The sequence below is a fragment of the Haliotis cracherodii genome, unplaced genomic scaffold, assembly GCF_022045235.1.
Source record: "Haliotis cracherodii isolate W230 unplaced genomic scaffold, xgHalCrac1.p SCAF_5, whole genome shotgun sequence".
Taxonomy (NCBI): Eukaryota; Metazoa; Mollusca; class Gastropoda; order Lepetellida; family Haliotidae; genus Haliotis; species Haliotis cracherodii.
This window is the reverse complement of record NW_027266308.1, coordinates 49,222,930-49,236,166: the sequence shown is the minus strand read 5'-3', so window position 1 is coordinate 49,236,166 and position 13,237 is coordinate 49,222,930. Positions and strand designations below refer to the sequence as shown.

Below are 13,237 nucleotides of genomic sequence, written 5' to 3'. Positions count from 1 at the left end.
AGATCAGCAAGAAGGGCGCACCGGAGGTATCCGTGGCAATGCCGACTTCTTGCCTTAACGTCTTACCCACAAATTTCACATAAATGATGTCAAGTAGGAAGTCCAGCATTTCACATATTGATTTCTCAGTAAATTCCATATGACTTTTGCTTTTATGTTTTCACAAATTTTCGTGTACAAAGTTGAAAAAGCAAATGTTTTGACGGAATTGAACTTGGTTCTTTTCTGAGATCGCGACAATTCAGGGAAATCCTTTGCGATTTTCACAATCCACATGGTATTGATTCCACTTGTCTCAAATACTTTCCGTGACTATAAAGACAGTCCTTCCTTGGTTGTATTGATCCTAATTATTGTTAATCTTTAAGACGGGGATTTGGTGGTACATTTGCTGGAACCAGCAATATATCTCTCTATGTGTGGAGTGTTATGTAGCTTTGGAATGAGTCAAGTCAAAAGGTCATAGTACTGGTGCATGGTTTTGGCAGATTTTTTTCCTCAGTCAACATCATGGGTTTACATGTGGAAATTATTTGAAATGTTACTTATATCACGTCCTTTGATCAAACAATTAATGTACTGATGCCTACAAATAATGGTAGTATTTTTTTAGGCATTGTCAGTGGGATAAAGTACAAACTTTTCATAAAGGGCAGCCAGACTTGCACAAGCTTTGAACATGAAAATCATGACTTGTTACTGTAATGTGAAAAATAATTTTGAATGTTTTCATCTGAAGTTTCAGCAAGAACGGAAAATTTCATTATCTCTCGACATTCCGTCGACATTGTCACAAATCACAGAAAACATTGACTGATTTTACTTCATGGCTACGGCCAACAGCCTACATAATAACATATTAAATGACCTGGACCCATATCACGACGACGCGCCACGCACCACACCACGTCCAGTGTTACTTACTGCAGTTGCAGCGCGAAGAAGCCCTGGCAAGACGTCTGGTTTGAATGTCTGTTGTTCTATTAGTTTACCAATTACATTACTGGAAAAAAGCAATCATCGAACGGCGTCATCTCTCACATTTACATATAACGTAGTCGAGAACGCGAGTGTGTTGGGTCTTCGTTGCAAGAGAGAGATTGCGTACTTGCGTACAGGATACTGGCAGCGGTTACTATACTTAAGTTACCTAAATGACCCTTTCATGGCGGACCAACAGCTTTCTAATTGGTTAAGCGTAGTATGTCCTGCTTGACAACTGCATAAAGATCTATACCGAAACGTCGCTTTCACAGTAAAGTTAAGCAGTTGTTATCCATAAATTGTTTCAACTGTGTCATTCGTCAACTTCTTAGAAATTTACTAAAACTGTGCTTGCAGCGTCTAATAAAATTCGGATTTTTGTTCTTATTTACTTTGATACATGATGGCTGAGGACATCATTTTGCGTTTCTCCCTTGGTGATATTTATAATCTGCGTGTGCAGACAGTGTCCATATAACGTGTTTCACGCCACGAAGCAGTAGGTAAACACGACTGTCTTTCTGTTTGTGTTCGCCTTTAAAAGAAAACTGGGCATGACATTTGGCGCAGTATACGTATTGTGGGAAACAGGGTCTAATAACCTTTTCAAATATATATCCCTGGTTTATGTTTTGCATGAAATGTCCTGTTGTAGTTGTCATTAGCAAACAAAATCACACCCACAAGTAATTTCATTTTAAGAAACGGGGCATACATCACATTCTAAAACTTGTATTATTGTTCACACATTTTTAGCTGAGGAATGATTATCACTGTCAAGTGTGAACTATAGTGGCCGTATCCATAGGGCTATTCTAGGCGTCGTGAACTATCCCGTAGTGCGAACTTCCTGGTATCTTTCAGAAATATATACATTTCATTTTTAAATGAAATATCTAAGATACCACCGCGCACCTGCTGGAAGAACACGGTAGGTGGTTCTCCAAATAACTGCAACAATTGGATCATACCATATGATTCAAAAGAGAAGATAAAGCAATTGAAAGGGTAATCAAATGAATGTAGCAATGGCACAGTTACAAAGCTTATCGACAGATACTTTATTTCGGTTTCTGTGTGTCTATATGATCATGTCACTTTGAAAACAATAACACATGTGTTTTGTCAAAAATAGGATAGGATTTCAAATGCCAAGGCACTGCAAATGTCAGATGTCAGCATTGCTATTTAAATATTTTCCGAAGAAATACCGAGGACAAAGACAGTAACATGTATGAAACAAGTAACTGTCCGCAATGTTCCTAAATTTGCATTACACAAAGTTTCAACTCTGAGCCTCATAAACCTTCTATGGTGATTAATTTGTCTAATTCCATACCCTTTTTCGAATTGTTAGATCAGAACATTGCAACTCATTCCTTTTTACAGTAATGTGAAAAAGAATTATGTTGTTTATGTTGTTATGACGTTTCAGCAATCCCGGAAAGATCAAAATTTGATTTATCGCACACAGAAAAAGACAAACCAAAAACACATATGTTGAGACCAACTACAAACTGCACAAATACCAACTTTCTTTATATTATGAACAAAAATGGCTGCGCAATGGCCATAAGAAGATTCAGCTTTCATCTGGTAGAAGTGCAAAGGTCTGATCTAGGGCAAAATATAAATATCGCAAAACAAAAATCACATGTATTGAGCCCCAAATAACGCATGCATCAAATTTCATTCTAGTTTTATCAGAATGGCACCCGTGGCGGCCATATTGAAACTTGAACAAACTTAGGTGCCTTCATTGGTGGGAACAAGCATGTGAAGTTTCAGCTTCATGGATCCAGTGGTTTCGGAGAAAACATTTACGACGGACACCTTCCCGAGGTAAGGGAGTTAATTGACTTAACAAGTCCAGTTTTCAATGGGAACTGGAAACTGGACTTGTAAAATCAGTTAACTCCCTTGCCTCAGGAAGATGACGACAACGGGTTCCTTTTGATTTTGCAATATGGCCACTGCCAGACATAATGGATTTCCGATCAAGAATAAACTTGATACTAAACAAGGCGACCATCTCACCCATCAAGTTACAGGCCTCTGGCTCTCAGTTTTTTAGAAGATTATGTAGTATGAAGTGCTTAATTTATTTTCTAGGTGTATATAATGGAACCTGAGTTATGGTCCAATCGCAGTTCGAAGATAACGACATGGCAATGCAGCTGATATAGGTGATTTAGAAATGGAATGGTGTAACTTTGATTTGAACTTATACATCATGTGAGGTAACCATTCAAAGAAAAGTACGGACAGACTGCGGAATCCAAATCACTTTCGCCTTCTATTAGACTGAATACATTGAAGGTCCGTAGTTTGGAGATAATGGACGTTTCGGGGCTAGACAGCTATAGATGCACTGTCAGTAGTGTCGGTAGTACGGGAGTAACGCTATACTACACCAGCAACATTTCACAATTCGAGAAATGGTTCTATACTCTAATAACCGTTTCATCCCAAGTCTCAAGAGGTCGTTCCAAAACGGCTCGCATCAGAAATGGCATTATAAAACAGTACAAAATCGATTGGCATTCACCTACTGTTGAGTTTCCACGTAAGGCCTAGGAGCCTAGCTCCCTTACACTTTCAGCTGTTATCAGTTCGGACCCTTGAAGATCCGGGGTAGAATAGGTCGTCACCAACCCATGCTTGCCTTAAAAGGGATCGGGTGGTCAGTCTCGCTGACTTGCTTGATGCATGTTATCGTATCCCAATTGCGTGGGTCGATGCTCACGATGTCACGATTATTTACAGACCTCCGTCATAGAGCTGTAATATTGCTGAGTGCGGCATTAAACAACAAATAAACAAACAAAATCTTTTAAGTTCGAGGACTGGATTCAAGAAGCCCATACGCTATGTATACAACAGTAAAAACTATTTTTTCAACCAGTAATTCCACATTAAACATTATTCTACCAAAGGAATATACCTAGAGAGTAGACTTCGGAAGCCTCCCTTATCTTTTAAAGGCCATTATTTCAAAAGTTGACAAGCATTTAGAAATCTTCTGCGCCATATGCCTTGTCAAAACTGATTATTCAGTTCTGGCAGTTAACAAAGCTCTTCGAATGACGTTGAGATATCGATAACAGGTTCTGCATAGTTTAAAGTCCTAACTGGCTCAGTGGTTTTAATTACTCGAATCAATCAGTACAACAACAAAGGGGGTGGCGTTAGCAAGCCGTCATCTAAGGCATGCCGAAACTATGTTTCAGATTTGTTCGGGGGCACGGGTCGCCCAGTCTTCTTAGGCGCCGCAATTCGCTGTGCAGAGTTGCGTCCCTTGGGGCCGTCGGAAACCTATGATCGTGGGTTCGAATCCCGGTTCGCCCCGATTATGTTTCTAGGTTTGTAAGTGCTCATAAATTTAAACGAGGTGGTAAACGTCTGTGACGTGCTTTTCTCCCACATTACGCTGACACACCCTGATATTAACTGTAATAAGTGGCCCAACTCACTCACTCAGATTGGTTCTGTGACAGTCGCAGTGGTGTCATGTGTGAAACCACCATACCCGTGCTCGTGGGTTTCACCGAAGTGGTAAACGTCCGAGACCTGCATCACTTCGGGGTTTCCTCCCACATTCAGCTGACACGCCGTGATATAACTGGAATACTGTTAAAAGCGGCGTTAAACCCAACTCACTCATGTGTGAAACGGAGACACTGTCTATGTGTAATATAGTTTTTACATTAACTGTTAGTTTCCTGCAGATCAGGACATTTACGTTGGCAGACAACCAAGAGAGGTACCGAATAACTAGCAAATTGGCCCGAGCCCAGTGCCTCTTTCTCGTCAAACGTATGTAATATCTCATACATAGTATAGCACGATAGAACGATTTAGATTTTTTCAGAATCACACATACCGCACATACGAGTCGTCTGGTCAGACGTTAGAAAACAGTTAGTACAAACATATGTTCTTGAGTGTGTGCGCGAATGAATGTTGTTCAAATCATAGCAATATCACGGCGGTTTGTAAATAATCTTGTCTGGACCAGTCAAACAAGTGACTGAAACCAATAGTAATAATCATCGCAATCGGGACACGATCTGCTCTGTTACAATCAGGGATCTACAATCAAATTGGGATCTATTCCAACCTAGATCCCCACGGGAATAAACTTAATTGTCAATCTAATCATTTAGAAGACCACCAACGCTACATTACATCCATTCATCAGCCAAATAGCTGTCGCCACTTCAAAACTGGCCCGAATATTGTTTGGAGTCCATTAGAAAACTTACGCTGCAACTGACGCCGTACGCGTGTACAATAAACACGTGACGTTAATGTGACGTCATCCAGCGCGGTTATCCATCTTGATTGTTTCATCTGGCGGAAACTCACTTGGGAAAACACACAACCTTCCCATCACAACTGCAATGTAATCAAACTGATGTACCACGAATATGACAAAAGGTCATGTGCATCGATTTCTCTGCTTATCATATTTAGTAGCATCGTTGCTGAAAGACCACATCAAAGTACCATTCACGGAGTTGTCGTGCCCCGCCATAAAGCTTAGCCCCAATCAATGCAATCAGGTATCTGGGTGGGAGCGTTCCCCTATAGTCAGGGTCTGGTCAATGGGATAGCAAACGTGGCGCATTTATAGTAATGTATTTACACTTAACAGCTTGTAAGCATTGTACCTAACAATTCCATGAAATGAAATAGCCACACATACATAATGATGTGTTCGCCAAGAGTTGTATATAATTCGGGTACATAAGTCCAACATCTGGATTATGCTTAACGGCGCTGTCGTATCGAAATGACGACCACTTGAGTAAGAACTAGTCCACCCATCTTCAAATTGCGCAATGTATACATATCATTCACATTGAATGTGGTAAATATTTTTAACGCCTTCCTGGTTATTGTAAAGACACAAGATATACTTACAGTGATTATTAAAGATTGCTTTGTCAAAAGCGATGACATAGTCGTCGCTTTTGCAATCCTCAGATCACATGTGACACAGTCTATCTTTCGATTGTTTCTTGTTTAACGCTGCATTCGACAGATTTTCAGATACATGAAAATGACGGCTGCCCGTAATTTATCGAGTCCGGGTCGGACAATCAGGTGATTGATATTATGAGCACCATCCCACGCCATCACGGCAGGATGACAAGCAATCAACCAAGTGACCACCCGATGGTGGTGGGGTAGCCTATAGTGGTTAATGCGTCCTCTCGCCACGACGAAGGCCCGGGGTTCCATTCCCCACATGGGTACAATGTGTTAAGCCGATTCTGGTGTCATTTTGAGAATATGTCAAATACAAGTATTGATCGGGTGGTCAGGCTCGCTGACTTGGTTGATGGATGTCATCGGTCCAAATTGCGTGGATCGATGCTCATGATGTCAATCACTGGATTGTCTGGTCCAGACTCTATTATTTACAGACCTCCGTCATATAGCTGGAATATTGCTGAGTACGGCGTAAAACAACAAACAAACAAACTAGTATTGATACCGATGTGAATACAATTGTTCTTTTGGTTGTTCAACTGTAGGCGTAACATTTCAGCAACTTTTTAATTTGTGGCACCCTAAACATTCGGTGGCGTATTAAACTACGTTCTTACGCACATTTACCTGAGGTCGTCTTTGGGTGGTCATAAATACCTGGGTTCCACAATATTGGTATGAAAGTCTATTCAACCTATGTTGGCAATTTTGCTCATCGTAAAGCTGACACGCCGTGATTTGAGGAAAACACTGTTCAACAACGACTCACTCACTCGTATACCGACAGAGAGTTGTACTCCACAATTCCTCCTGCCATGAGCGGTCGGTGACAAATTGTCTTAAGACGGGCAACCGAATCGGGGGTGAACAGAAACTCCTTTGATATTCGTGCATACTGGTATCCAGGTATTGTCAGCCTGCAATACATCCAACCTTGGTAAGGTTATCCTTGCCCTTCTAGAAGCATCTATATTGCTAAGTGATATGCGTTATTCTAAATTCAATTCTCTATCATAACTTGTCTTTGTTAAGGAGATAGTGTTTGCCACCTATATGGATTGGATTGAAAAATCCCAAACCGTGTACATACGTCATACGTAAGTCATATATGAACACTGACAAACGTTGATTCTGAATCTCTACCTACTAACGCGGCTCTATAGTAGTAACAGCTGCCACTCCTCGTCGACAATAGACACTTTGTCGTTATTGTTTTGGGGTTTTGTAATCATATTTCACATAAATCATTAGCCTGTGTGGCGAATAGTGTTAAAAAGAACATATACACTTATCAGAAATCTTTCCATTCACAAATAACATGCATTGCAAGCTGTGGCCCATCAAAGAGATGTATCTTACCTATAGCGCCTTTCCTTCTTATTTTATGTTTTATTGTTCTTACCTTTTGCACAAGAGCACGATCGTATTGACTTTACACTAAGAAGTTTGTTTGTTTCACACCGCAGTAAGCAACATTCCAGCTATATGACGACGGTCGTAAATAATAGAGTCTGGACCAGACAATCCAGTGATTGACATCATGAGCAACCATCTATGCAAAGGGATACGATGACATGCATCAATCAAATCAGCTGGCCTGACCACCCGATCCCGTTAGTCTCCTCTTAAACAAGCATAAGTTGCTGAAGATCGATTCTAATCCGGATCTTCAGGGGACACTTAGAAGTAGTATCGGGGTTACGAACGTCATATTGCTGGGATTTTGTTAAAAGCGGCGCAAACCTCATCTCACTCACGAACACGGTGTTGTATAGTGTGTTGCGCCTGTGTACAAAGTGACGATAGCTATGAACAAGTGTGAATGACACCTGGAGTCATCATTGATTTGCAGTGATTCCTTCATTTCATTTTCAGTTTGTTTGTTGTTTAACGCCGCACTCAGCAATATTCCAGCTATATGACGGTGGTCTGTAAATAATCGAGTCTGGACCAGACAATCCAGTGAGTGACATCATGAGCATCAATCCACGCAATTGGGATCGATGACATGTATCAACCAAGTCAGCGAGCCTGACCAACCGATCCCCATAGTCACCTTTTACGGCAAGCATTGGTTGCTGAAGACCTATTCAAACCCGGAATCTTCACGGGTCTTCATTTTCAGAGCTTGTTTGCCTTCTACATCCAATGGAATCTCCTTTGAAGGATAATTCTCCTTTTATTCTCTGGCGTTGACGTTTTATAGTATATTTACTTTTATAAAACAAAATGAATACTCTACATATGAACTATCCCATGGGTTAAGTCTCCATAACACAAACAACGCTTAACAACCATGAAGCATGTTAAGGTTAAAAGTTGTTATGGATATATTTCCACCCGCATTTATAACTTCGCTGCATACGATAATGAAAACACACATGGTACATTCAATGATTATGTTCAACCATTGTTACATTATATAAGACCCGTCTGCAGTCTGCAACCCATGCTCGGCCTAAGAGACGACTATGCTTGTCGTTAGAGGCGACTAACGGGATCGGGTGGTCAGTCTCGCTCACTTGGTTGATGTATATCCCCATTGCGTCGATCAGTGCTTATAATGTCAATCACTGGATTGTCTGGTCCAGACTCGATTATTTACAGACCGCAGACATATAGCTGGAATATTGCTGAGTGCGGTGTTAAACATATAAATCCAAACTTAAGAGTATGTGAGTGAGTATGGTTTTACGCCGCTTTTTAGCAATATAAAACACCAGAATTGGGCTTCACACATTGTACCCATGTCGCCAAACTTAAGAAGACATGTATTGGGGGCTGTGCTATACAGTTTTTTGTAACACATACGGGAATCTACTTATGGGTTCAGTCAGTTCCTTTCCCCTGGGGTTGTTCACACGTCAGACGTTATTCCATGGCAAAATTGTATTGTTTTCTTTACCCACTGGGATTAAATATATAAACAAATCGCTGATAGGTGAAAGGTCACCAGGGGTGTTTTATGTCGATATACCGCACGGATTAAATACACCCCCAAGTGAATCAATAACACATACTATACAACAAAATGATCAGCGGGGAAGATAACGATAAACGAATTGATTAATCGCCAATGTTTAAAACATTTATCTTTAATACTGAGATATGTGTTCGTCAACGAGTCATGATGACGTAGTTTCGTTTACAAACATATCAAAGTATTCACTCTCAGGTTCAGTGGGTATGTTGAGTATATCACAGGGGTATATTGGTCATATCCAACTCAACTGCCGGGCAAAAGAAAGTATATACATGCACCCATGTTTGATGATGGCTAAAAATGAAACAAATAAGACATGGTTTTTCAATGGTGATACGGGTTTCATAGTTGTGTTTAGGACCTCAGTGTTACGGCGACTGTTTTCAGCCCACTAGTAACATTTTGATAACGTTTGTAATGTTTTGGTCAAATACATTTTTCAAATTATGCTTTCTTTTGCCCGGCAGTTTAGTAAGCAGCTCATTTCGGACTTGTGGTTTATGTATAATAACTAGTCTCTCTTGATGCCCACTAGCCTCTGATCCCTGTATCCTGTTAACATATTTAGAGTTGATTTGAATCCTTATCGTCAAAAATTATTTATCAGGATTATAATAGTTACAAATTATCTATGTGAAGTATCCACAAAGAACATAAAGTATTCTGCAACGTAATTAACAAGAAACGAATCATACTTACAGTTTCGTGATGTTGACTGATAAGTTGTTAGGAATTTCCGTAATATTCTCCCCTTTGCAAGTGACACTCTCTGCATTATCAGCAACTTTCCAACAAAATGTTTCCTCTGCAATGGTCAGTCTCAGCAATTCAAACAGAAGAAAAAGGCCCAACATGATGATATTCACGCCTCTTCTGTTATCTCTACCAAACAGTAACTTTCATTATCTTCCTGTCGGTAACATGTACAGTTCTAAGGATTTATACCACGGATGATAGAATGAAATATCCCATTCATAAACGGGGTTTTTCCTTCAGCGAGTAGCTTAAGAATGGCTGTGGTAGGTCTCCGTAGGACTCACTTCATACTGTTTAAACCCCTGGAAGAAAAATGGAATCGTTCAAGAAAGATCCGTTTCTGGCCTTAGACAACGACAGCTGTAGATCCACGTCAGAAGTAGGTATTAAGAGATTAATGGCTTGTCGATATTTCCCATTTGATTAATTTCCCCAAAATACGATTTGACGTGTGAATCTTAAACAGACAAATTCAAACAGACAATTTCGGCGAAAGTTTTAAATTGTTGTATCATTATAATACACTGTACACAACTCTCAATGTGACGTTAAATATAGCATATATAACCTCACCTTAGACAGATATGCAATATTTAACCATGGTCGTTTATTCCATCCCGATTTCAATAGAAACCGCATCTGAGAGATTTGAGAGCGCGTACAAACGATTGGACTGGCTCTTGTCACGCTCAGAGTGAATGAATGTCGTCTGCTAGAGAATGTATGCCGGGTCACATGATCAATACTGATGCTACGCATGCGCAGCAGTTATTACTATAAACTTCCGGATGCAGAGAAATTGAAAGAATACCTGATGCTGTAAATTTTGTCTTGCTACCTTTGCCGGTCGATGTTGACACAAGATGAATTACTGTGTGGCATGTGTTATTTTGGTTTATTTTCTCCTAATATTAGTGCGCTCGGTGCAGGGGCATGCACGTTTTGTTTGTCCTCGGCCCCAAAGTCCGCGAACTGACATTTATGAACAGGTAGGTTTTACACATGTATGATAATTACGTGTTGAAAAAATGATTATTTATTAATGAAAACAACTGAAATTACCACTTGCTCTCCTTGTGCATTTGTTGATATTAATAAAATCATATGCTTATCACATAACTGTAGTAATAATATTAAATGACTAAACGTGATACATCAATATATATCCTAACAAGGCTATACGGTATGCCCTATGCATAAGATATAAGCAGGAGAAGCTTCAAGTGTGTCTTTGTCTTTTTGCCTTCTTTTTTTAAAACCGAATATGCATTACAAACAATAATGTTTAGAAAACACATCACTTGTAAAAAAATATATATATATTTACAATATCATATGTAAACTCCGTTTTGAAGGGCCACATAGATATATATATATATGTAGGGTGTCAAACATGAACATATGCCTACAGTACAAGCACTAATAGATCTGAGTATGTTGACAGTGTGTTATACAGTTGAAGAACATGTTGTTTATACATTTATCACATTGATTGGATGTGTTTATGAAACTGGAATAATGGACAATGACTATTTATATACAACAAGTGTGAGATTAAAGGTGTTGGAAAAGGCTTCCGCAAAACACACCTGCCTGGACACAGCCAGTAACATGACAGGTAACAGTCAATGCCGGTATAAACTGGTTCATTCGAGATGCATCTGAAAATGCGAAGTCTTTTTAAAGGGACAGTACATCAACGGTTTTGTATGTTTAAATAATTAAATAATTTCTGAGTGTGACATCACATGCCCGATTCAGTTCTCAAACCAAAGGAATAGATCTCCTCACAGTGAAACCAACTATGCAAGCACTGCGCAGAGTAAGGTGGCTACAGTCTTGTATTATTAGAGGCAGATTATAGAGAACGTGCATTATGATATACAAGTTAAAAGATAAATTGATACAGGCAAGTGTGTGTTGCATATCGTATCATCTGAGAACATTATTGATGCATCTATGTATTGGTGAATTGTGACATTCCTAATGATTACGTACTTATACAGAGACACTGTCTCAGCTGGACAGACTGACTAATTTCAACACCTGTACCAGCTGTATATACAGGTATCATGTTACCATGACTAGAAATGGGCCCAAGGCATGATCTAGAAACTTATCGAATTGTGATAGCATTTGTCAGAAATGAATCACAACTAGTTATGTCAGTTATTGTTATGAAGCAGACATGCAATTGTTTCAGACATGTCATAAATGGGAACAAACTTTTATGAAAATTATCTTATGTTCAGTTTTTAGCTCACCTGAACTCTCAGTTCAAACTGTTCAAGTGAGCTTATGGTTAGGTATGGTTATGGCCAACGAAGGCTTCTTGATTATTTACAGACCGCCTTCATATAGCTGGAATATTGTTAAGTGAGGCGTTAAACAACAAACAAACAAAACCCAGTTTTCACTATACCAAAAGAAGTAGAAAGATGGTGTTTATTATTACCCTGCCTTCCCTTAAGGGAGCGAAACATGGACTGGTCGGCTTGTAGATAGTGTAACATGTCTGTTTGCGGTATCTTCATCACATAAGCGCAATGATCCTGAATGCGACTATAAACCTCATTTCACCTGATCTCTAAACATTGCTTTCAGAAATCTCATCCAATTTTAACATGGCCTCCATGACCACCATATTGAAAATGTCATTTTAGCTCACCAGGCCTGTCAAATGTGAGTGATGTTAAATCTTCACTCACTCACTGTCAAATGGACTAAGTCGAGACCCAATGTCCACAGTCTGTCCATCCATCAAATAGTACTTAACATACAAACTCTTCTACTTCTTCAATTCTATGGAACATATCAATATCATATTTCTACAGCATGGCCGTCATGTCTCTGGCTACTTGATCATTTTTTATTTTGAAAAAAATAAGAGTGATCACAGCAGTATATTAAGTAAGTGATATCAGCTTTAAGTCCATTCATATACCATTCATATCTTATATATTTAATATTTAATAATGTCTAATATTTAATAAATATACTTATGGCAGACGGAATAGTCGAAAAAGATGCGTAAAATATCTTTCCACCTGAACCATGTTTAGGGATCATACAATTTACAAAATAATGTTTTGTCTGTGAAAAACACATTTTGTAACATCATAACTGAACATCACATTAGAATTCGTACAATTGACTGATAATCATATCCCCCAAAATGTGTATCAATTTCATGCCTGGTTGTTATTAGCAACACCTGATTGTTAGACCCGTGAAGATTAGGTTGGAGAAGAGGTCTTAAGCAACCCATGCTTGCTGTAAAAGGCGACTATGCTTGTGGTAAAAGACGACTGACAGGATTGGGTGGATAGACTTGCTGATTTGGTTGATGCATGTTATCGTATCCCAATTGCGTGGATCATTAGTAATGATCAATCGCTGGATTGTCTGGTCCAGACTCGATTATTTACAGACCGCTGTCATGTAGCTGGAATATTGCTGAGTGTGGCATTAAACAACAAACAAACAAACCTGATTGTTAAGATCAACATCATATTA

The 13,237-nt window shown here is 39.3% G+C and overlaps 2 protein-coding genes across 2 annotated transcripts in view; one reads left to right on the top strand and one right to left on the bottom strand.

The window, feature by feature from the left end:
• The window catches only part of LOC139443369 (lutropin-choriogonadotropic hormone receptor-like), a 101,283-nt gene extending 91,341 nt beyond the window's left edge, over positions 1-9,942 (bottom strand). The window contains exon 1 of the mRNA XM_071224355.1: positions 9,665-9,942. Coding sequence (XP_071080456.1) covers positions 9,665-9,819 — 155 coding nt within the window. The 5' untranslated portion in view covers positions 9,820-9,942. The remainder of the gene's footprint in view (positions 1-9,664) is intronic.
• A 578-nt stretch (positions 9,943-10,520) lies between these two features.
• The window catches only part of LOC139443123 (uncharacterized), a 111,504-nt gene continuing 108,787 nt past the window's right edge, over positions 10,521-13,237 (top strand). Inside the window, exon 1 of the mRNA XM_071224071.1 lies at positions 10,521-10,710. Coding sequence (XP_071080172.1) covers positions 10,585-10,710 — 126 coding nt within the window. The 5' untranslated portion in view covers positions 10,521-10,584. The remainder of the gene's footprint in view (positions 10,711-13,237) is intronic.